This window comes from Bolinopsis microptera, chromosome 8 (genome assembly GCF_026151205.1).
Source record: "Bolinopsis microptera isolate Bmic1 chromosome 8, MBARI_Bmic_1.0, whole genome shotgun sequence".
In the NCBI taxonomy this organism is placed as follows: Eukaryota; Metazoa; Ctenophora; class Tentaculata; order Lobata; family Bolinopsidae; genus Bolinopsis; species Bolinopsis microptera.
This window is the reverse complement of record NC_087079.1, coordinates 10,487,275-10,512,603: the sequence shown is the minus strand read 5'-3', so window position 1 is coordinate 10,512,603 and position 25,329 is coordinate 10,487,275. Positions and strand designations below refer to the sequence as shown.

Genomic DNA, 25,329 nt, shown 5'->3' with positions numbered 1-25,329 from the left:
CGGAGGACATCCAGTACGATGAGGGAAGAAGTTATTTGAACACTTGCAACTGTTGGACAAGAGAATGTAACTACTGCTCAGACCTGGAATGTGCTGTAAAACACGACATGACAACCTCCCACCAAGTTATATCTGTCACATCTCAAGTAGACAGAACTGTTCTCAACTCCATAGTCCTCTACGACAAAGAAGGGGTCCAACTAGGAAAGTTCCAGTGGAATCAGAAGGGGATATATCTGACGGGTTGTGTAGCTTGCAGAACTCCCAGGAGATTGGTAAAACAACAACCGAACGGGAACAAGCAATACGAATGGGTTTTCTCTCTGACAAACAGAGTTGTGGTACTGGAAGTTGTGTCACGGTGTGGGAGCGGGGTTTTCTCAGAAATCTACACCAGCAAGTTGATCGGTGAGTGTGCTGAGCACTACAGCGAGGTCCACTACTTCTCCTTCTACAAGATGGGATGTCAGAACATCTTCTTTCCAGCTGATGATATGGTACTGGGTAGGAAGATGACCCCTACTTGTGGGGGAGCGTGTGAAGGAGTGATTCCTCCACCTAAACCAGATCTTCCTCCAAAACCGGAGTGGAGTTGTGTGCAACAGGGCAACTTTACTTGTGAGTACTGAGTAGTGGTCGGCAGGAGATGAGAAAGTTCTAGAACATTTTAAACTATGAACATTGAAGATGGAACATTATTTTTTTGCATGAATCTTAAGTCGAATAAAATCGATTGTACTGTTTAAAGTTACTAGACAATATACCTAGTGAGTTATTATAATGCGTGAATCGAGTTGTAAATAGGTGTAAATAAACACTCCACTTTAATTTGCTCTTTATCAAGAGTCTTTGTAAATATTCTTAACACAAGCCGAGATATGATGTATGATTATTGAGAAGTTATAAGAAATGGATTTTAAAGCGTTCGATTAGATCCAAAACGTTTATTCAATGTTTTCCCATCTAAATGGGTTAACTTGGACAGACTTCCTTTAAAAGTCAAACTGTATTCAGTTTCCAGCTCTGGTCTAAATTACGGTTCTGGTTCAGGTTCCAGCTATAGCTCAAGTTCCGGTAACGGTTCCCGATCTGGTTCAAGTTCTAGTTCAGGTTCCAGCTCTGCTTCAAGTTCCAGCTCTGCTTCAGGTTCAGGTTCCAGCTATAATAACTCAAGTTCCGGTAACGGTTCCAGATCTGGTTCAAGTTCTAGTTCAGGTTCCAGCTCTGCTTCTGGTTCAGGTTCCAGCTATAGCTCAAGTTCAGGTAACGGTTCCAGATCTGGTTCAAGTTCTAGTTCAGGTTCCAGCTCTGCTTCTGGTTCAGGTTCCAGCTATGGCTCAAGTTCAGGTAACAGGTTCCAGATCTGGTTCAAGTTCTAGTTCAGGTCCCAGCTCTGGTTCTGGTTCCGGGTCACTTTCTGGTTCAAGTTCTAGCTCCAGTTCTGGTTCTGGTTCTAAGTCCGGTTCACTTTCTGGTTCAAGCTCTGGTTCTAGTTCCAGCTCTGGTTCTGATTCCTCCTCTGGTAATAAGATTGAACGTATACCTAGAGAAGATGAGGATTATGAAAGAAACCCAAATGAGACAGAATACATCCAGTACGATGAGGGAAGAAGTTATTTGAACACTTGCAACTGTTGGACAAGAGAATGTAACTACTGCTCAGACCTGGAATGTGCTGTAAAACACGACATGACAACCTCCCACCAAGTTATATCTGTCACATCTCAAGTAGACAGAACTGTTCTCAACTCCATAGTCCTCTACGACAAAGAAGGGGTCCAACTAGGAAAGTTCCAGTGGAATCAGAAGGGGATATATCTGACGGGTTGTGTAGCTTGCAGAACTCCCAGGAGATTGGTAAAACAACAACCGAACGGGAACAAGCAATACGAATGGGTTTTCTCTCTGACAAACAGAGTTGTGGTACTGGAAGTTGTGTCAAGGGGTGGGAGCGGGGTTTCCTCAGAAATCTACACCAGCAAGTTGATCGGAGAGTGTGCTGAGCACTACAGCGAGGTCCACTACTTCTCCTTCTACAAGATGGGATGTCAGAACATCTTCTTTCCAGCTGATGATATGGTACTGGGTAGGAAGATGACCCCTACTTGTGGGGGAACGTGTGAAGGAGTGATTCCTCCACCTAAACCAGATCTTCCTCCAAAACCGGAGTGGAGTTGTGTGCAACAGGGCAACTTTACTTGTGAGTACTGAGTAGTGGTCGGCAGGAGATGAGAAAGTTCTAGAACATTTTAAACTATGAACATTGAAAATGGAACATTATTTTTTTGCATGAATTTTAATTAGACCATGTCTAGTAACAGTAGACAGTACAATGTCTAGTAGACATGACCTTGTGAGTTATTATGATGCGTGAATCGAGTTGTAAATAGTTGTAAATAATAATTTCACACAACAACACTTTATTTTTAATTTGCTTTTTAACAGGAGTCTTTGTAAAGAGTCTTAACATAAGCCGAGGAATGATGTATGATTATTGAGACTATAAGAAATGAACTTTAAAGAATTAAAGCGTTCGATTGGATCCAAAAAGTCTCTTCAATGCGTCCCCATCTAAATGGGTTAAATTGGACAAACTTCCTTATGTCAAAATAAATTCGCAAATTAAAAATTTAATAAAAAAAGATAATTAAAAGTTCAGTTACCTGCAAGTACTGGAGGTGAATGGCAAGGAAGCGGTCCACTTGTGCGCAGCGCGACGTTAACCGCGTCTTCTTTAGAGTCTGGTCGTAGTTATTAAACAGCGGTCCCACCGGTACGTTATACCGCTTGTACTTCTTCTGTCGCACGGAGGAGAAGATGGATTTCTTACGATTCCGGGGTCGCATGCTCTCGGATATCCACTTTGTTTCTCGGTTTGATGGCGAGTTGGAGGGCGAGTCGTTTAGAGCAAGGGAACTGAAATATTTGGGTTAGAACAAATATCTCTTACCTCGTTACCGGTCACTTATTTAGTAACTAATTTAGTAACTAAATAATTAAAAATGTGTGGTAACTATGAGGTTACATACCTGATATTAAGCCGAGTCACGCTGTTAGGGTAGGGGGCAGGGCTGCTGTGGACACTGCTTACATTATCAACTGATCCGAAGTAACCACCGTTATCCTGGGAATACCATAATGTTTAAAAAGAGGTCATTCAAACCACAAAAACTGGTGTGCTAAAGACAAATCCCTGTAGAGAAAACAGATAGTCCAAAACTGCTCTAGCTAGAGCCTGTCAGTAACCGGTTAAGAGCCGTTTTAAAACCGCTCTAGATCGCCACTTAACAACCGTTTAACAACTGACCTGGGATGAAGCTGCAGAGGACATAGTGCCAGTACTAAGTTGGGGAGTACCGGCAGGGGCTGGGTGAAGGTCTATCCGTAACTGTCTGAGAGCTGACAACAGGTCCTTTACTTCACTGAACTGAACTGTGGGAGGAAGAGGAGGTTTAGTTTATCAGCTCAGAAGGTTCAGAGTGATTCATGAACTGTAGTTCGACAACTAAAATTGTCCCTAAATCACCTCATTCGAACTTCGGTACGTGTCGAACTAGAGTCCAGGTAGCGTGCTGACTCACAGTTCGAACAATTCACTACTTTATCCTACAGATTAAAATATGTTTTATCAGCTACTGTATTACACTCTGTGTGTATCATATCATTCTAACTTTTTACTTTTCTTCGCTTAGACACAACCATAATTAAGGTTAATATTTTAGGCTATTAATTATTTTGATTTTAATTGTTTTTTTGCTTAATTCTAGATAAGGACATCGAATGAGCGTATGTCAGATGGTAGAAGCTCAATTTCAAGACTTGTCTGCATTTAAAAATTACAGATGCTTCCAAAAATTCGCGACTCAATATTTTTCTCGGATATTGAGAGAATCACATGATAAGGGTATACTCCCAATTAAAATAATCTCATCTGATATATCACATGTTCTCAAGCTCAGTGAATACTGGTAAACTAGTATAAATGATAAGGTGGTAATTAATAAATTCTTAATCTGAAAACTAAAAAACAGTAACTTACGTTCGAAGTCCTCATACAAGATGATGGTGTCCTGTAACAGTGCGGCTAACGGCTGGTCGGGTTGCTCTGATATGCTCATCATAGAAACAGCTGATGTCAAGCCTTTAGGTACTGAGCACTGAATAGCATACTTTAGAACCGTTAGTAATAATTAGCATACATTAGAACTGTTAGTAATAATTAGCATACATTAGAACTGTTAGTAATAATTAGCATACATTAAAACTGTTAGTAATAATTAAGTAAACACGGCACTAAAATAGAGGAACTATATCGCAAACACGTACGCTAGGATCATTGATAGTAAGTTGCTGTAACTGCGCCAAACTGGTAGCTCTGTGTTTCAGCCCTCCTCCGAACCCTTGGCAGAGTCCACCAATGACGGTGTCCTGGAAGGGCAGTTGTCCGAACGGGTCGAAGTTTATTTGCTGTCCCTTCACCACGGGGGTCCAGGCTAACGTGAAGTTTAGTCGGAGAGATGTGCAGGTTCCCAGAGCAACAATAATGTTCTGAAATAGGAGGATTCGTTATTACATTTATTGAGGAAGAGCAACAATAATGTTCTGAAATAGGAGGATCCGTTGTTACATTTATTGAGGAAGAGCAACAATAATGTTCTGAAATAGGAGGATTCGTTGATACATTTATTGAGGAAGAGCAACAATAATGTTCTGAAATAGGAGGATTCGATTTCGTTGTTACATTTATTGAGGAAGAGGTTACCGGGAATTTATATTGGGTTTTAAGTTTATTGTCAATATTTATTTAAAAACTAATAAAACGTGGATAAAACAACTATCATTAGTTGGTAAACATAATTCGTACGCGCTGATGAAATTTTTTGTAAAGATATCCGTCAGAATGTGGACATTGGTTACTGCAACTCAAAAAATAACTCAACATTATTCTACCAGTCAAGTTTTAAGGCGCCTAAGTCCCTCAACTTTTAATTGTCATTATTTTTTCCCGATCCATGACTCAAAGTGCCGAAGGCACAAAAGAGTCAAGGACAAGGGTTAGCGAACGATGAACGAGGTTTTTTTTTGTATATGGTAGCTTGCGACCGTGCCCTCGCCCCCAGTTATCGCCCACGTGTCTGCCTGTGCAAAGTTATTTTGCGCGATAATCTGAATTAAACAATTGTTGGCGCGCGGTGCTGAACTGTTCAAGTACATTGTTAATTTCACCATGTACCATCCCGCTAGGGACTAATTGATATAGATAGCATATTATTATTATTTTGAGTTAGTATTACTATTTTGCACAGATCCGTGTCAGATTGCATAAACAATAAACATATGGTTACATAGAAATATACACGATTTTCAAATTCAATATGGAATTATATTAACTGGGCGGCGCTCGGCCTGTCACTCCGCCATATCTGCATGCTTATAAACAGTAAAGACTGGGGTCCCCAGGTGGTATGGAATATGATAAAATACGCGGCCATCGGATCGGGAAATTGAGCGGCCATCCACAAAAGAAAAGCGGCCGCATTTCTTGTTTATTATTTATTTTTGCATAATATAAGAATTTTAATTTGTCCGAGAGATGTCTAGACACCTCACCATTCTTGTAGGGACTAAGAGGGACTTTAACATATTCACTGAATATCATTCAGTATTCATATTTACAGGAAGCTGCAGAAGGCTTTAGAAAGCCAAAGAACTAAGAAAGTAAGAATAGAAGGCATATTTCTATATTCTAGAAGGTTTGGAATATCAAATTTAATCGAACTTGAGGAAGTTTTCCTTCTTGATTCCAGTCTTGATTCAACTCTTGGACTTGTTTATTTAAGACAGTTTACTTTCATTCTCTCATCACTCATGCATACGTATTTTACGGGTCCATACTTCTCATTTAAGGTTTAACATTGTCAATTCTTTTTTTGATTTCTTGGAACCAACCTTTATTAGCTCTCGCATCTTTAAAATGATTAGTCGTGATTTTAGTATTAATTACTGTTTAATTTTTCTGACAACACTCCGGTGGATTGTTTGGAAAAATTGAAAAGCTGCAGGAAAAATCTTGTCGCAAATAAGATTTAATTTTTTTGAAACGAGAATAATCTACGGAATGTTCTACAGGATATTATTATTAATTTCATCATTATCGTGTTACATAACTTATGTAACTTATGTAAGTTTGTCATTTGCAGGGCCATACAGTGCTAGTAACGCCAGTTGATCCTTTTATAAGCTTCCTGAATTCTTGCGAATCTAACGCAATGCTAGTACCTTCAACAGTTTGTTTTCCTTCGTCAGACTCAGAGTGCTCGCCGAAATAAAAATTGCTAAATAACACGGTTATTTAATATCGTTTTCTCTGAATTAAGCGTTGAATTTCACAATTCTCATATTTGATTAATGAGGTATAATTGTACGGTCAGCTTTTAAAACATCTGCTGCCATCAATTTGAGCGGAATCCTCAAATTTTACGCTACACTTTTTTTCATTTTCAAACTCTCGAGTCTCGATGAAGTCCTTACTCTTTTCATCTATTTAATGTCAATATTTTTATTTCTAATGCTATAAAACTAACTACATGTATCTTCTTTAGCAACATGGATAAACTAGCACCACTTCTAGTCGGCGCACACGCAGTCTCTGCGATAATTACATTGTATGCAGTAGGGAAATTTGATCGTACGTGGTTTTACCGCGACGAAATTCTTGTTAGTTGATATCTCAACCCTGCAATTTCTATCGTGTCCAAAGAAGTAATTATAAAATAGAATAGAATCGGTAGGGCCGATACAGTGCTTGTAACGCCAGTTGATCCTTTTATAAGCTTTCTGAATTCTTGCGGTGTCTGGTTCAACAGAGTACCCATATCCACAAAGTTGGCAAACCCAACAGATATCTGGGAGGAAATTTGGGAAGAATGAGGAAATTTTTGGCATCTGTGAGGAAATTTCTTGGTTAGCGACTGACAATTGCAGTCCGCAAAGAGCAGTTCAATCATTGGGTATCGAGAGGAAATTTTTCCTCTCTAAATGACTTAAAATTCGTGCCATCTTTAATTTAATTTGTCCAATGTTTTGAATCCAAAATATTACCGAGTGTCTAATCAACTACTTTGAACCTTCTCTATTGATCCTATTGGTCTATCATATAATCCAGTTAAAAATTTTCCGGATTCTGCGCCCCCTTAAAATATTACTAATAACCGAGTGTCTAATCAATTGTTTTGAACCTTCTGTATTGATATCCTATTGGTTTATCATATAATGCAGTTAAACATTTTCAGGGGCTGCGCCCCCTGCCCCCTTAAAATATTACTTATAACCACTTGTGTCTAATCAACTGTCTATCATATAATCCAGTTAAAAATTTTCCGGATTCTGCGCCCCCTTAAAATATTACTAATAACCGAGTGTCTAATCAATTGTTTTGAACCTTCTGTATTGATATCCTATTGGTTTAGCATATAATCCAGTTAAAATTTTCCGGGGGCTGCGCCCCCAAGCCCCTGCCGCAGTAGCCTCGGAGCCGGCGCTTCGCGCCGACTCCTCGCCCACCCCTTTTAAAAATCCTGTGCACGCCCCTGTTGGAAAAGTAACTTAGCCGCTGCGAGCGAAGCGAGCGGGCCACAGAAGGGTCTGAAAATGGGTTTGGGAGGAAATTTGTAATTATGTGGATATGGGACAGAGTAAGTCTCGAAAGTGACCCAGAATATGCCATAATGCGATTTGATGAGAAAGGGGGAAAATCTTGTCGCAAATTAGATTTAATTTTTTTGAAACGAGAATAATCTACGGAATATTCTACAGGATATTATTATTGACTTGGGATTTTCTTGGGATTTTCTTTGAGAGCACGTTTGTAAAGGAGGATCAGGCCTCAATACCTGACCCACTACCCGGAGACAGCGCAAAGGAGACGATTCCTGACCTGAAATTCAATACAAGTGAAGTTCAAGATCAACTTCGTAAAGTTAACATCTGGAAGTCCGTTGGACCTGATGATATACACCCCAAGCTTTTGAAAACACTAGCCGAAAACAAACAGTTTGCTGATTCAGTCACAGCACTGTTCCAAAAATGCTACAACGAGGGAAAGATTCCCGAAATCTGGAAGCAGGCAAATGTCACTGCATTGCATAAAAAGGGGGATAAATCCCAAGCCAGCAATTATCGCCCTATTAGCCTAACGTGCGTTCTTTCCAAGATCTTTGAGAGGTTTTTAAGGAACCATATTCTAGCTCACGTATCCCCCATGATTGTGAATGAACAACACGGTTTCCTACCAAAAAGATCCTGCGTCTCGAACCTACTGGAATGTATGGACATTGTCAGTGAGATACTAGAGAAGGACGGGTCAGCTGATATACTGTATCTCGATTTTCAGAAGGCTTTCGATTCTGTACCACACAAACGATTGCTGAGAAAATTACAATCCTTTGGAATATCTGGCAACACCCTTGCAGTCGTGGAAGACTTTCTAACAGGAAGAACATTTCGCGTCAGGGTTGGATCATCATTTTCTAGAGTGTTTGCTGTAACATCTGGGGTCCCTCAAGGAACCGTGCTGGGCCCCCTGCTCTTCCTGCTCTTCATAAATGATCTCCCTGATGGAATTGAGAGCTTCGTATCACTCTTTGCGGACGATCTTAAGCTAGTAACGAGCACAGCTAAGCACAGTGTTGCACAAGATGATATACTGAAACTCAATGCGTGGGAGAAGGAATGGCTCCTAAGATTCAATGTGAAGGATGGCAAGTGTAAGGTACTACATATTGGGCGTAACAATCCAATGCACGAGTACTTCATGAATGGGGAACGCCTCCCCCAAGTGAAGGCAGAAAAGGATCTTGGAGTTCTAACTACCAGAAACTTGGACTGGAGTGATCATATAGATAAGTCCGTGAAAAAAGCAAAGTCTGTTATAGGCTGGATCAAACGAAGTTTGATCTGCCGTAACAAATTTGTTATGCTAAATGTCTACAGAACTCTAGTTCGACCTCACATCGAATACGCTGTGCAAGTGTGGAATCTACCAGCAGAGCACGGAAACTGGAGGACTATTAAGAAGATAGAAGACGTTCAGAGAGAATTTACACGAATAATCGACGGGATTGGTATCCTACCATACGATGAGAGACTGAGAATCCTCCAGTTAACAACACTACTGGAGCGCCGTATGAGGGGTGATCTTATTGAAACCTTTAAAATAACGACGGGTAAAGTGGACTATGGACAAGATCTTTTCAGGATATCACGTAGCGGTACCAAGATCCTAAAAGATAAAAGAGGAAATCAGGTCCTCAGTAACCGTGTTGCCAATTACTGGAACAAAGTACCAAGTTCGGTTAAAGAAGCCAGTTCAGTAAACGCATTCAAAGCTCGACTTCAATGTTATAAAAATGAACTGATAGCGAGTGGAGCATCGTCAAAGGGTCACTTCTGGGATCTCAGCGAAACCTTGATGTCAAAAATAAATACATGTGAGCATGATTCATATGCACATTTCATGTCTAATAACCCATTGATTGCTAAATACCGAGGAATCAATGTTTCTTGATTGTTAAATTCAGAACTACATGTTAACGTCCTAAAAATAATTAATCATTAAATGTTCCGGATAGGAACATTTTTCTTTTTGATAATATTGTGCGAACTGCAATAGCGTAGAGTGCAGTTGGGTTTCAAGTTTTGTCGAGATGGCCATGTGGCCATAATCCTATTATTATTATTATTATTATTGATTTCATCACTATCGTGTTACATAACTAATGTAACTTATGTAAGTTTGTCATTTGCAGGGCCATACAGTGCTAGTAACGCCAGTTGATCCTTTTATAAGCTTCCTGAATTCTTGCGAATCTAACGGACTGTGTAACGCAATGCTAGTACATTCGTCCTTCAACAGTTTGTTTTCCTTCGTCAGAGTGCTCGCCGAAATAAAAATTGCTAAATAACACGGTTATGATTTGATTTGAAACTTTTACAAAATAGCAAATATACAAATGTACAGCAAATCGAACAAACATATAAAATGGGCCGAAATGTATAAATGCTATAAAGCGTGGGTCAGTGAAACAAGTACAGAGGACAACTTTCAAAACAGGAGTTTTATGGCCGCCCAAAGTCTCAATAACATCACCTCCACCTAGTAATAAAATTATGAAATATGAAAAGTGTGAAACAATCAAATAATAAAATATTCAATATATATAGTTGTCTTTTAAATACAGATAACGTCTGAAAATTCTTAAAATAATCATCACTCCTTCATATACTGATCAGTGTCCAAGAGACATGAATAACTCATGATGACTTCTTATCACGGCTACATACCTTCCCGTACCGGATGTAGTGGTCGAGATGAGTCTGTTCAGCCCTCTTTTTCTTCAGGTCAGTGACCAGATGCTTCCTTGTTGCTCGTTCTTCGCTGGATCTGTCTGGACATATCCATACATCTTTGTGCGTCTCCCTCAGTCTCCCTGTTTTCATCAGAATCTGATGAACCGCTGTTGAGCTTGGGACGGTGATCTTGACTGGTCGGATAGCCGTACTACCTGGCCTCTTCCAACCGACTCTAGTCGCTTCGAAGTGAGGTTTCTCCCCGATCTCCTCCAAAACTGCGGTAACTAGCGCTGGAAGCTGTTCTTCCTCCTCTTCTTTCAGCCCAAACACGATCAGGTTCTTGCTCCTGTCCTCCTCTGCAGCCACACTCTTCATCACCTTCTTCAGGATTTTACTGTTACAGACCGTACCACTTGCACTGTTCTGTTGAACAGCTGCACTATAGTTCTGAATCCCAGACTCCACCGTTGTTTGTACTGTCTCCTCAACAGACGTCTTAAGCAACTGTAGTTGTTCGTCCTTCTGCATCAGCAGCTGGCCCTGCAGTCTGATCACCTTTTCTTTGTCTGCTAGTGCTTCCGTCTTGAAGCACTCGATGATCTCCTTCAAGAGATACATCTGACTACTCTGCCGACGAACAAGGTCCACTGCATCCACAATCCAGCCAGACAGAGTCAGTTTATCCTTAGTCTTGATCTTTTCACGACTTTCGTAGTCAATTTCACGGTAGTCAATATGCAGGTCTTTTTCTAACTGAATGGACCAGCGTGCAACACAGCCTTCCACATCTTCCTGTTGATCATAGTTGAACTCCTTAATCAACTCCTGGGATCGGGTCAAAGTTGGGTCATCCGCCATAGTGTACTTGTATAGTAATGTACAAGTACACACGCAAAGGTAAACTACGCGGTAGCAGCAAACTGAACTTATTGCAAATTTACAAAAGATAAGAGAGCTCGATATTTGCAACACAAGCTACACTGATTACACACATGTGTTTTCAGTGTTTTCTCTGAATTAAGCGTTGAATTTCACAATTCTCATATTTGATTAATTAGGTATTGTACGGTCAGCTTTTAAAACATCTGCTGCCATCAATTTGAGCGGAATCCTCAAATTTTACGCTACACTTTTTTTCCTTTTCAAACTCTTGAGTCTCGATGTAGTCCTTACTCTTTTCATCTATGTAATGTCAATATTTTTATTTCTAATGCTATAAAACTAACTACATGTATCTTCTTTAGCAACATGGATAAACTAGCCCCACTTCTAGTCGGCGCACATGCAGGCTCTGCGATAATTGCCGGACACTACGCGGGATTATGGGCAACATTACACGAGCACCCGGACAGAAAGTGGACCATCCCCGAGCTGTGCGATGCAGCAGATTGCAAGGAGAGGTGGGTGAGGGAGTGGGTGGGTGTGCTAGCCTCAGCAGGCGTGCTAACACTTGAAGAAGGAATGATAGTGTCATGTGACAGTGACGTGGCAACTACCCTTCTACCCTCCTCTGAAGTACTTCACTTCTTCACCTCTTTGGAGTTCACCATGGATAAAGAGCCGGAGATAGGAGCGTGTTTTAAGAAGGGTGGTCCTCTTGGTGTGGGCTACAACCAGTATCCTAACTTCCAGGACTGGATGGCAGGCTGGAGTCACTGCAGGAATGAGAATCAGAACTTTCCGGAAGGTTACATGAAGATGGTGGGAGATGGAGTCCATGAGGCACTGGAGAAGGGTATTAAAGTATTGGAGCCAGGGTGTGGAAGAGGAAGACATGCTATGGGCGTGGCAAAGAGGTACCCGAACAGTTCCTTCACTTCTTTTGATATTGACGAGGAGGCCATTGAGCTCAACAAGGTTGAAGCGGAGAAACTTGGAATAGAAAATATCGACTTTGTCACAGGAGATTTCTGCAACCTAAAACCGGAATGGACCAACAATTTTGACTACGTGATGATATTCGACTGCATGCACGATCTACCCCACCCTGCCCTGGCAATGAAGGGACTAAAAGGAGTACTGAAGGATAACGGAATAGTCACAATGCTGGATATCGACACTTCAACTGACATGGTAGCTCAGACAAAGAAGCCCATCACAGCGGTTCTCTATAACATCTCCCTACACCACTGTATGTCAGTTTCCTTGTCCAGTGGTGGAGTGGGTCTGGGGGCGTGTTGGGGCGTGGAGCTCGCTCAGCAGATGTTAGGTGAGGCAGGGTGGGGGGAAGGTGAGATTAGGGTTATAACCAAGGATATTCCTAATCATGCAGTGTACGTCATGACGAAAGGAAAAGGATTAGAAGGAAACGGACTACATTAAAGATATTGGGGCAAGATACTTGAACTATATATTATGAACAATGACATTATATCATAGTATTACTAAAATTCCGTGATATTTCGACTTTTCATCTTTTAAGTTTTTAAATTTGCGATTTATATTTTACCAACTAGCTTAGTGATGTTAGAGTGTTTTTAGTTTATAATTTTTAGTTGATATCTCAACTCTGCAATTTCTATCGTTTCCAAAAAAGTAACTATAAAAGGAAAATAATCAAATCGGTAAATTTAAAATTATGCCTTCTCACAATTCAGATCAATAATAATGTCATCTTACGATTTTCTTTGTTCACTTATTCGACCTCTAATTGTAAATTGTCACCAAAACAATAAAAACCTGGTATATCCAATTTCGACTAATTAAATAATTAATTAGATAATTGTACGTACCAGGGGTCTGACGGAGAGCAAATTCATTAAACTGAACGTAACTTCTCCCACGTTGATGTTCCGTTCGTATTTCCTCTTATCGATAACCTGTAAACATCAAATTTTAACTCAACAGAATTATGGCGACAGTGTATCGGAGTTAATTTGACTGCCCAAAGACCAAGGTCTACAGCTGTGAACCGTGAAGCACGGTCAAGATAAAGATGTAATTGTTTTAGCCGTCTGCAAAAGTTGCAAAATCAAATAAAACAAATGAGACTGAGTGTCTTACCTTGACGGTTATTTGCTCGTGATACGTTATCTTCAGGTTCAATGATTTCTGAAACAGATTAAGTTAGGACTCCTAGCGATGTTTGAGTAAACAAATAAGGGACCAAACAAATTTGATGAACTTTGAGGTCATCTTCTGGGGCGTCTGGTTCAACAGAGTAAGTCTCGAAAGTGACCCAGAATATGCCATAATGCGATTTGATGAGAAAGGGTAATGTCTAGACTGTATCTTTTTATTACTTCATCGGGGTATCGACTTTCGTCCGCGATAAGTTTTATCGCTGGAAGCAAAGAAGCTACGACAGTTGAAGAGCTACATTTATCAACTGATTTCAAGTTCAACGGAAATAATGAAAATGTATTTAACAATAACAAAATTATAATAAGCTTCAGCCAAATTTGACCGTTATTGGTAGACGAGTGACATGAATTAAATGCCGTAATCACATCAGCATTTAGAATTAAGGACGCGCGCGCACGCGAAATAAACATAATGCGCGCTGATTAATCATTTTATGCTCTTCGCGCAATCCGTTATTCTAACAAAATTGACGCATTATGTCCCATGATAAAGAGTGCTATATTATTTCAACGAAAAATTCTCTCCTGCGGGCCTGCGGGGGGTAAAGATTTGAACCTAAAAATACTTCACTGCAAACGATTGGATCACGCCGGAGGACACATTGTCTCATTAATACTAGTAGCCGTGGGAAAACGTCATAACGAATGGCATCATAGTTTACGTTAGTAATGAAAAATACCTGAGTGTCCTTCCACTTCTGGTTGAGAGAAGAGTCGATCTTGCACTGAGTTTTTATCTTTTGTGTGCCGCTCTTAACCGTCACCTGCAAATAACACTTGTTTTAACACACAGAGGGTTTAACACTTCTACACGAGCCATGTTAAAACTGTACAGTGCACATCAACATTAATACGCGAGGTGTAGTTAAGGTTTAACATGTTAAGATGTTAGATACTGACCGCTAACGCGGGGGAGAAACACACCTCCGATTATGGACTAATGGTGGCAATATAGCTACATAACAGCTATATTTGAGTTAAATTGGGGGATACCCTACTCATAAACACTTTGGAGGATTCGCGATTAGAGAGCAAAGAGGTTTTGGTATATAATAGGTCAAAACTGGATGTATTTCAATTAATACGCCGAACTGATTTACACCAATGACGAGTGGGAAAGAAACATAAAACATTTGTCATCAACAAACGCGTGTACCACAAGAATGCACGTTTTCTTACACACAAAACATGACTCAACTGTCAACAGTTTACATGAGTAGGTTTCCTTAAAACTACAATTGTTGTCCGGAAAACAGAGTACGATATAACATTATACCGTCTCCGTTCAAAACTATCACTTTTCTGACTTTTTGCTTCTGAGGAAGTAACTAACAAGCTACCTTTACAAAGACTCTCAACACTTGACCACGTGATTTAGACCACGTGACTTAAACTACCACGTAACACTGTCTAAAGTTTTAACTAAATTTCCGGCAGGGCACGTTAAGGGCGTGTACCAATATTGGGTACCAAATTTGACAATGTTTCATGAACCATGCAGCGTGTGTGTATGTGTGTAGGTGTGTGGGTTTTGAGGTGTTTGTCAGGCTTCGGTAAGGATTTAATTAGCAGAGATATTAACTATTAGCAGTTTGACGCTCCCCTCGCTTAACCGGCTTTATTTATCAGGAAACATACAAAAACAGATTCATTACAATTTTCTAGCTTGTTCCAAATACCAATAACAAATATTAATAAAAACGTAAAATTTTTATGAATATTTTTCTTACGTACATCCAATTCTCATCTCCCTTTGTCCAGGAAAAGCTGTTATCAGTTTGAAAGAATACAATAATTTGAGGCTTGTGATTAATACCATGACGCTTATCAACAAGTCAGGAATATTATACAGTTAGTGACATAATACTACATAATATGACACAGGAATACACGATAATATATTAGTAGTGCAGTCTGCACATTGTACAGCAGTGATCCTAGGGTTATCAGCTATCAACCCCACCTTTAGTGTCATGGTACCAAACTATCCACTGTATAATTACTGTACTATATTTATCCCATAATATATTAATTAATGCCCCTTAAATCATGGTAATTAAAACCATTATAATATCATCACCTCAAAGTATATTCGAGCACTTAAGTTACATTGTAGTTTAGTAAATACACAAGTTTACAAAGTGCACATAGCAGGAAAGTATACAACTCTCACTGCACAGTACTCCAGTCTCAGGTCAAATGTAATTCAGATTATTTACAGGACAACCTCCATTATACATACTATATTATATGCTCTATAAATGCACTATATACACATCTTTACTCAGTAGTACGCAGATCTTGAGTCTAAACTCTCAAGTCAAATTAAACATGTAGTTAAGGTTTATATTTCCCCATAAATTCTCCCTATTCTATAATACCTGACAACCCACAGTATTATACACAACTCAACACAGCGTTTCAGCACTCAAGCTGGATACGAGCCAGCAGGTAAGAGACTTCCTGAATAGCAAACACGGGTTTAGTGAGTCCAGTGTGAGCTAGGTAAATCTGTGTAGATCTGTGTTTGTCAGGTAAATCTGTGAGTTAGTCTGTGAAGATGATCTTGGACACTAAAGAGACTAAAGTCTGCTGCTATTTATGTGTACACAAAACACGAATAACCAAATCATTATCTCATTATATAATGAGATAATGATATAATGGATCGTTAACACATTACTTATCACTTTCCGCACAATGTTTATAACTGAGGACAGTTTCCTCCTTACAAATTTAAACACTTTACACTCATATTTAACAGAGAGATCTAGATCCCTTCTATTGTGTTTTTGGACGGGTTTAACCTTGCCCCTCACTAGAACATCACACCTAGCATGTTACTTAGAACCGCTGTAACATTTAGGATAACACTCAGTGACCAGCAAGTTGAGACACGATCCGTTTAGGGCTTCTACCGGTATCTAGGTCAACTAATTTGAATAACCCCAGAAGTAGGAACTTATAAAGACAGGGAAATTGAAAAAGCACATACAGTATTCAGGAGAAGGGCAGCTTAGAGGCTGTGTTTATCAATTTCATAGAACAGGGCAGTAATTGTTCAGTAATTTGTGTACAAGACAGGGCTGGGCTTGTTTAGACTTGCTCTGACCGAAGTTTAGCACCTCCACTGCTATCTCACAGATCAAGTCTCCAGACTGGCGGAACAAATTCCTCAAGTGTGGCGCTGTGAGTAGGGGGAGTGTGTTGTTGGTGGGGAGTCTCAGCACACAAGTACACAAACAAGCAGACATCGTCAGGCAAGATAAACGGCGCGTGACAATTATGTGGGATCACGTGACCGCCCGAGAAAAGGAATTTAATGCTAATTTTTTGTAGACGAATTTAGCGGTAGGTTGGCAGTGGTGTCGGTCACAGAGCCGGGGAGTCTGCTAAAAATGGAGCACTTTTGCACAGCAGAGAGGGTGAGGTTATGTTATTTTTATATTTTAAGAGAGAGAGAGAGAGAGAGCGAGAGAGAGAGAGTAGCTGTAAATTGAGGAACAGTCCAAGTTGTCAACCCAAATAATATATAGCCGGCGGCAGTGCTAGGCCGGTCAAACCACGGTAGTATTGAATATTTCACCAGTATTTTAGACATGTCCGGTTTATTAGGGGATCGTGAGTTAATTGTAGTACAGGGGACTCAAGAGGTGCTGTGATTACGATGTGTGACGTCATGATGACGTCATACACTACAGGTGTAGGAAGATACAGGTATTATTAACACCTTACAAGGACTGGGGATATTCTAAAAATATATGTTAACATATTATTGAATATTATGCACAATATTAAATAATTATATCATGATATTCATATAATAATGGTAAACTGTCATGATGTAACTTTGTAACTTGTTCCAGGGCACTATATTGGGGTTGGAGAAAATAAAAGAGTGACAAGTGACAGTTTGTACGACGCTGATCTTCCATCCAAACAGCTGTATTCTACACAGCAACCAATCAGCAAGTAGTTTAACAGGCACGTGGCTCACCACAACCAATCAAATGCCTCCATTTTATCACGTGGGCACAAAGCTGCCAGTGTTTCATCCGAGTGTATTTCCTAGTGTACTAAGTAATATTTACAGAGCTGAAGAATAATTATCCATCACGGAACATTTCAGTCTGTGTCTGAATACATAATATGTGTATTTATAACAAGAGAAGATCATGTAATGAGTTACGTCAAGTTGACAAACATAAGTCACGTGATAGTAACTGTCTGAAGACTGGTTGTCGGTCTAGAAGGACAGATATAGTCTCTCTGTAGATCAGAATAGCACTGTCATATCATTCACTGTCTGTCTGTACATCACTACATCATGTTCTGTAGGAAAGATAACATCATCCTGATTTGTAGTTCTTAGAATGCTATCAGACGACAAAATAGCCTGTAGACATATCTCGGCGAGATATTATCTCGTATTACTTCATTTATGTTGCCATAACTAGTACTTTAAAACGAAATATATGTAGATTTGGATAAACACAAGGTTAAGTAATAAGTATTGTAATTAGTTACAGTTCCCTCAACTTTAACAAGCTGTCCAGCACGACATGTTTTACATTATAGTGTTAAATTAATCTTAGTCGAGGTGCGCAGTAAAATGACAGTACCTTGAGGTCACCAGGTTAACTCAGGTTAATACTGCTGACTTTCTCTGAAGGGACCGAATAATGTTGACATGTTAAAACAGCGTGGGAATGTGTCTAACAGGGCTTCACTCTGACTTTGTTATAACAAGTTCAGGCTGTATAATGGGAGATTCCCAGATTCCTACTATTATATGGTCAGTAATATGCCTCCTAGAATCTAGCCACAGTAGATTTAGGTAGATTTAGGTAGATTAAGACACAGTTCTAGTACCTAAATACCTAGTTAAAGGCCGTTTAAATACGACCAGTCTTTGAAATGATATGAACGAGATTTCTAAGTTTACTATGGTATGTTACACTTGTTACACATAGTTACCCGTCTTGAGACAGGTGAATCCTTGACAATATCACTACTACACCGACTGTCAAATAAGGCACGTACAAATTCCTGAGAATAGCTGTTCCCAGAACCTCCCACTTGACACGTGACACTTATTTAACACTTCTTTTTACATATCTTGTCAGGCTTTTAAAACTCTCGTACTCCTCTTAACATGCCTGCTAACAGACTAGTCAAGAAATAAGACCTCTGAAGAAAGCACATAACAGAATGTCGATGTTCAATGGAGTGGGAACTGGGAAGGAAGGAGCTTGTAGAATGTAGGGGATGGAGCGATTAATGTTGACGATATTACTTCTTGCCCCTCTTGCAATACAGTGTAATTTCATGGAAGAAGGCAGCTGCATTGTTCTCATGTTATTAAACAGCTTTCCGGTGTGGTATATGAACCTAATCACATGAAGTAACGTGAAACTCAGTATGTGAGCACACTGTGTGTCAGACTGTCGAACTGTGTGTGTCGAACTGTGTGTGACACAGTCCCACACTGTGTGATGTTGTGTCACACTGTGTGACACACTGTCACGTGACTGATTTTATCTCACCAACTACAGGAGCTCAACTAAATCCTCAAATCCTGAGTCAGCGCACGCGCACAAGCTGCTACAAAACGCTTAGATGTTCCACCAATTTCCGAGAAAATCTCTGACGAAGCAATGACCATATAAGGAGCGAAACCTCGCCCACGCCACCCTGAGTGCAGCAGTTGTCACAATATCCTAGGTTACTGCACCGGACTCTGAACTAGCTAATAACACAGCTCTAACTTATTTAGAAAATACACCCAAACTTGCACACAGCACACTTTTCAACCGTCATCATGACACCTTTAATAATAATAACAATATATTATATAGTCCTGTTATTGTTAAAAGAAGAGAGGTTAGAGTTACGGAAAGTTCTCATTTTATAAGTTTAGAAACTATAAATAGCAGTGATACTATAACTTTAATCGAATATCAATGTGTTGTAATAGGATGGAAGAAACTCGTCATTTGCTAGTTTATTTACAGTTTAATTCACAATCTGCCAACAATAACAAAAAACATTCCAAGTCTGTCGGTAAACGTTAACCTATTGTATCTTCATTCCTTGAACAGTTAAAGCTTTTCCTATACCAACCACAAAAACTAGAATTGACGCCTTCATATCTTCAGACCTTCCTTTGAAACATAACCCAAGAGCAAAATCGGCATCTTTGATTTTCATTGAGCTTTGCCGAAAAGAGGAGTTGTATTTCGGCGGCCTTTACCCAACGATGATAAAACAGTGAAATCCCCTTTCTTAGTCGCAAAGCGTTTCCACATACCACCCTCAAACAGGAATAAAAGTTTTCTTATACCGTCCAAAATATAGAATTGACGCCCCTTGTTCCAAAACTTCCCTTTGAAATAAAACCCAACGTCCATATCTCTACATCGAAGTAAACCGAGAAATAAGGAACAGTTTGATCTAGAGAGAGGACCAAGTTTACACAAAAGTATTATCTCAATGTCAGTATTCAGTGCTGGGCCCGACAAGGTGGTTCCAGTCACAAAACCAGGTATTTGAGTGTCACGTGGTGTTAAGTGACACACTGTAGTCTGTCACGTGGTATGACACGTGGTATGTAGATGACATAGTGTATTAGTGTAGTGCACACTGTGACTGGAATAGAGGTAACACCTACAATCACACTGTCTAAAACACCAGACTTATCTATAATTACACCTCAGATTTAATCAGGTTAATTGGACCGTGTCTCTTTTTACTCTCTTTTTTCAATTTACTGAAATTCTTCTTTTTCATCTAGAACGTCATCCACCGGCAAGCAGGTTAATAATTCTAAAAAATATCACTCAACAGAGTTATTCTGGTAACAGATGCAATAGATCGGTCCATTATTTCTCAGTCAACGTCACACCTCTTAGATGATAATGTCTATTACAACAGCTTGTAGTAGACCGCACACTGTCTGAAATTGCAACTTGTCTCGTTGATAAGTGTAAATTACTACCTACATCACCAACATTACATTATATCTGGCTGCAGCAATCAACATGAGATCTTGCCAAAGCTGGATTGTAATCAGTAGTCAATGGTCTGAACAGCACAACTAATGTGACAAGATGTGCAGTGTTTATTGTCTCTCAGTAAAACACACAATATACGCGTCTCGCCTCCCCACAAACGGTTAAAATAACTCCCATTGTAGATCTCTCCAGAAGACAGAAGGTCCAATAGCGAGCTTTCTAGTTTCTACATCTCCCTCTCTCTCTCTCTCTGCCACACTCTGCATACAATACTAAATATTCAGGACAGCTTTGCAGATGGACAGTGGTATTGAAGCCACAACCAGGATATGACCTAACCAACCAGCCACCAGTAGGTAGTATGCACTATATAATTCAGCCAGCCACTGAGCCACTCTTACCTCTCGCTGTAATTCTAGTGATGATAACTTTGCAGAGGATGAGTCCGCTGTTTCTAATGGCAATAACTTTGCAAAGATATGGAGGGTTAGGGATTTGGGGTTCAGACCTCTCCAGAATTTGCCACTTTCCGATATGATGATCATAAACATGATCGGAATGTGATAGAGACAATGGATATGATAATGCGATATATAGTAGGAAACAATCTTTAAAATTTTGTCAAGTCACTATGGTATCCTAATGATAATTTCTGACATTACTGTCATCATGAAAAACGCCTAAACCATACTTACTTTAATTAAGTTAAAAGTAGGGTGTTATACAGGAAATGAACACTGCGTCATAATTGTCGCCATGGTTATATGTGCCACCTGTTGCCATGGTTACGTATTTCAGTTCCTTACGTACCAGTTACGTAACACCAACAGCAAAAATGACAGCCACACTACTACTGTATCGAACATGCGTCAACATTTTAACACTGCAGTTTACAATTATACTAACGCTAACAGTGATGATAACTTTGCAGAGGTATGCAGTATACCGAGACACACAAATGTTGCAATGGTATGTTACTGAGGAAGGTCCTGCTAAATTTCGCATATAGTGTGTCACAATTCATTAACTGCTGGGCTGGATTCTTCTTGCCGGAAATTTGGAAAATGACAAGTAGTTCATTATTTGGAGGGTGATGAGTAGCCACAGTCACCCTGAGCGGTGATACCGGAAGCACTACAAATTCTGATATTATATACTGAGCACTGAGCATGAGCAGTATCCTCAATTTCCAGAAAAAACTGAAAATAAAAATTGTAAAGAATTGCAAGACTTTGTTTTGGAGACGACACGTGACTGTTGAAACCTTAGCTGCAAGTTGGAGAAGTTAGATCAGTAATCTCAGATATATAGTGATATATTGTGGGATTGTGCTATATTAAAATAATAGTATCTGGGGTGTTTGTGATTAGGAACTGAACTTTCTCACGGTAGGGAGGCCATGCAGCGCTGATCTCTCTCTGTTTACCAATTATAACTCAAGAAAACATAGCTGTGCGTAATTAACTTGCAGCTGTTCAGTTTTCAGATTACCAGATTACAGCAGCACGGACAGAAAACAGACATTGTCTTTATTCCAGTCTAGACATCTGACAGCTGCATCCTGTATAAAACCTGGCCAGAATAACCAGTGTAGTAAACCTGGCTAATACGTGACTTTGCTAAATTACACCAAATCAGACAGAGTTTATTGGCGGTAATCAGACTTCTTCAGACTGATTAAAATGAGACTTTGCAGGACCTGGTTTATTTTGCCAGGTTATTTGTCGAATGAGTATAATTGAGAGGAGGGGTTTCTTAATTCATTATACATAACTCATGCTTGCAGAGTAAATACAGATATACTTTATACATACAACAACACGTCAATTGCATCACTCTGAAGTAAGATCGAAACAGTCGAATGTGTGTGATTAGAAGTATCTACAATAATTGTATCTACTTCTAGCAAAACATCAGGCATGTGTAGAAAATTATGATATGACGTTCGAAAGTGAGATTAATAATGCCCGACCTGCTCTTAAATAAAAGTTTTATCTGAGTATTGTTCCTGGAAAAATCACACTTTCTTATACAAAATTCTTGGTCAGATTTTGCTTATATTGCTGAAGACTGAAAAACACGAACCAGTACACACAATTTCTCAGACAGACAGTCATTGTTCGCAACATTCCATTCCACAAGACAATCTAGCTTTTGTAACCAGTTATTTCATAATTAGTTAATTGACAAGTAATGTGCCGGTTTTAAACATTCCTTCTTGTAACACATGCAAAGAAAACTTGATAAACAGTAAACACAGACAGTGCACACTTAATAACAGAGCACTGATGAGTACAGGTAACAGGTTTTGATTATTGATAATAATACGTAAAACAATCAACAAATTATGTTGAAGAATAACAGGAAAATTGATATTTGAATGATGAATTCATTAAAATCTGGTCTTGTGAAAGAGAAAGAGAAAGTCTTACCTCGTAAACATCACCACCACAGAGTCGACCGTGCCCAATCAAACCTGAAACATACATTTGTTAACATGGCATACACAGCGTTTCTCAACTCAAAATCGGTTTTTGTAATTACTACTCAGCATTTAAAAGCCAGAACTCTTCTCAAACTCTGTTAGTTACGAGTAACTGTTTACGGACGACTTGGCAACTAAAATACAAAACATTAAGTCAGACGTGGTGTTAACATACTAAATTACACCTGTTAACTAAACATGTTTTTAGTTGTCCAGTATGATATTTGGCGCTGTTACACGTGTAAAACACACACAGTTACAAAGCGTCCATGTTTCATCACCATTAGTCTAGACGAGGTATGAAATGTGAGCTTACAGTCCTTTAGTTAGTTACAGGCCTTTAATTAGGGGGTTTACAACTTAGTTACAACTGTAGTTCGTGAGGGGAATCATCGCTGTTAGTACTAATTACTAGACACGAGTCAAAGCTTCCGACATCAACAAATACGTCCGCTCTGTGTTTCAATGTGCATTTATACTCTCTCATAGGAAAATAAATTAAACTCAAAACTTGGTAAGGTATCTTCACTCTTAACCAGAAAATTGACAGAGCAATGGCCTTGTATTTGGTCGTTCAGACACCTGGAACATCAGTTAGATTCTCTCATGACTCATCCACACTACCCATCAATAACTAGCGACACGGTCCGACGTGCGCTTTGATCTTGGTAATTAACAAATCACGTCATTACCCAATTACCTAATCACAACAAGTTTCCGGACTGCTTGCGGAGTGTTTCCGGAGTTCTTGCAGCCCGGATCCGGATCTGACAAGGAGAAACTAGCTGTGTGTGTGTGTAAGGTGATATAGGGCTGTAATAGTGGGCACTTCGAGATGACCCCGCTATTAGAGAGATGATGTAATAATAATATGGGCTGGCCAATAATACACAATGTGTATTACGCATTATACAGCATATATTCTGTGTATGTGTGTTTTGTACAGTAGAGAAAGATATTATAGAGTGTTTTGTAGCAAGCTGGGCTAGTCGCAGTTTTAATTGCTAATCGTAGAGTAACATGCTGAATGAGGTCAAGGTAATTATACGTAAATGTCAAGCACAGTAGAGAAGGAGAGAAGATGGGATGATCTAGTAAGTATTATTGTTGTACTGGATACTGTTGTAATCACCTGGTAACGCTAGATAATGGATTGTCTCACATTCATTTTATATTCCTTGATATAAACGGTGTTTTTCATTGGTAGGTGATAAATCTGGATATTCTGTGAGCTGTGGTCCCGGTAAGCTGGGGTTTGATTACACGTGCCCGTTTAAATTTCCCGGGTATTGTCTTAAAACGTGATATTACCCGGGTTAGATAATAAGATAATGAATACAACTTACTTCTGGGCTCAATGTGTAGGTATCCAAGGAATTCTTTAAACTCAGACTCCAAGCCGTTCAATTTCTGAAAAGGAATTTGTGAAGATTTTTATGATATTTTCCCATACTAAATAAAGTAATGAAGAACTGTAATAATATTCAACAACCCCAATTCGGTTATGAACAACTTTACGTCAACCTCCAGGATACGCACTTGGAGACTCACACGGGAGCCGAACAACAACAATGCAGCTCTCTGATTAGCCACTTCATGTCACGTGACCTAAACAAGACCCTCTGATTTGCCTGCCAGTTTGACACCGTTAAACTAGGTAACATCTCTCCAAATATTTCAGAAAGGTAGCGTGTAGACTGTAGAGGTTTTGTTTACAGTTATTAAGCTTTATTAAGTGTTGCAGTTAAATGTGTTTCGTAACGGTTATTTATAGTGAGATGGAGTAAAGTGAAGCTTGACGCTCTGTTCGCAGTTGTACTGAGGTTGTAACTCTCAAACCTTCTAAACGCATCTTATAATCTTGTATGCGGATTTGGCAAGATTGTGTATACTGTATAAGTATAAGTTTAGTGAATGTCTAAGATATGGGAGTGGTAGACTACAGTACACGCACTCAAGTTCGACAAGAGAACTTCGACTGTCGGACTAGAGTTTTGAAACTCGTACTGCGTTTTATATATCTAGATTGTAAACTGTAGAGCACGATATATTGATTTAATCTGCACCTCTAGGTTAAAGTTTTGAACTAATTACAACACTACAAATCTATTACATTTATTGAGGAAACGATGTAACAGAGTCAATATATTTTAATGCTGCCATGGGGTGGCAAGTCCCCATGCATCGTACTTCGTAGTCAGATAGTTTCACTGTGTCCCAGGGACGAAAGGAAATCGCGGCATGTACGGAATCGCGATTTTTCCCATTATTTGCGACAAATTTTATGTATAGTTTAATGTATAGTCTGTTAAAAATCGCGGTATCGCGATTTTTGGCCAAAATAATCGCGAAATCCTTTTGTCCCTGCTGTGTCCTAATATCAAGTGCATTGTCACAT

General features: G+C 39.5%; 3 protein-coding genes across 11 annotated transcripts in view; 2 read left to right on the top strand and 1 right to left on the bottom strand.

The window, feature by feature from the left end:
* The window catches only part of LOC134819627 (uncharacterized), a 42,039-nt gene that overhangs the window by 7,151 nt on the left and 9,559 nt on the right, over window positions 1–25,329 (bottom strand). For 4 of the 8 annotated variants that reach the window (XM_063829657.1, XM_063829661.1, XM_063829656.1 and 1 more), the window contains exons 5-14: window positions 24,278–24,341; window positions 22,879–22,922; window positions 14,114–14,197; window positions 13,354–13,401; window positions 13,083–13,169; window positions 4,327–4,548; window positions 4,040–4,157; window positions 3,308–3,432; window positions 3,030–3,124; window positions 2,664–2,916 (exon numbers count right to left, since the gene is read on the bottom strand). In XM_063829657.1, the coding sequence (XP_063685727.1) occupies window positions 2,664–2,916; window positions 3,030–3,124; window positions 3,308–3,432; window positions 4,040–4,157; window positions 4,327–4,548; window positions 13,083–13,169; window positions 13,354–13,401; window positions 14,114–14,197; window positions 22,879–22,922; window positions 24,278–24,341 (1,140 nt within the window). Of the gene's footprint in view, window positions 1–2,663; window positions 2,917–3,029; window positions 3,125–3,307; window positions 3,433–4,039; window positions 4,170–4,326; window positions 4,549–13,082; window positions 13,170–13,353; window positions 13,402–14,113; window positions 14,198–22,878; window positions 22,923–24,277; window positions 24,342–25,329 lie in introns of all 8 variants that reach the window. The other 4 variants (XM_063829655.1, XM_063829654.1, XM_063829658.1 and 1 more) reach the window with 1 other exon arrangement.
* On the top strand, window positions 11,596–12,857 carry LOC134819630 (S-adenosylmethionine-dependent methyltransferase Rv2258c-like). Its single transcript, XM_063829665.1, has one exon. The coding sequence runs from the start codon at window positions 11,599–11,601 to the stop codon at window positions 12,670–12,672; it is 1,074 nt and encodes a 357-aa protein (XP_063685735.1). The 5' UTR covers window positions 11,596–11,598; the 3' UTR covers window positions 12,673–12,857.
* The window catches only part of LOC134819629 (zinc finger protein 853-like), a 34,103-nt gene continuing 33,803 nt past the window's right edge, over window positions 25,030–25,329 (top strand). For both annotated transcript variants that reach the window (XM_063829664.1, XM_063829663.1), the window contains exon 1: window positions 25,030–25,054. The gene's annotated coding sequence lies outside the window, so the exon portion shown is untranslated. The remainder of the gene's footprint in view (window positions 25,055–25,329) is intronic.

Bases quoted from the DNA above. Each gene is read 5' to 3' on its own strand.
- LOC134819630 (XM_063829665.1), top strand. From the start codon at position 11,599: ATGGATAAACTAGCCCCACTTCTAGTCGGCGCACATGCAGGCTCTGCG.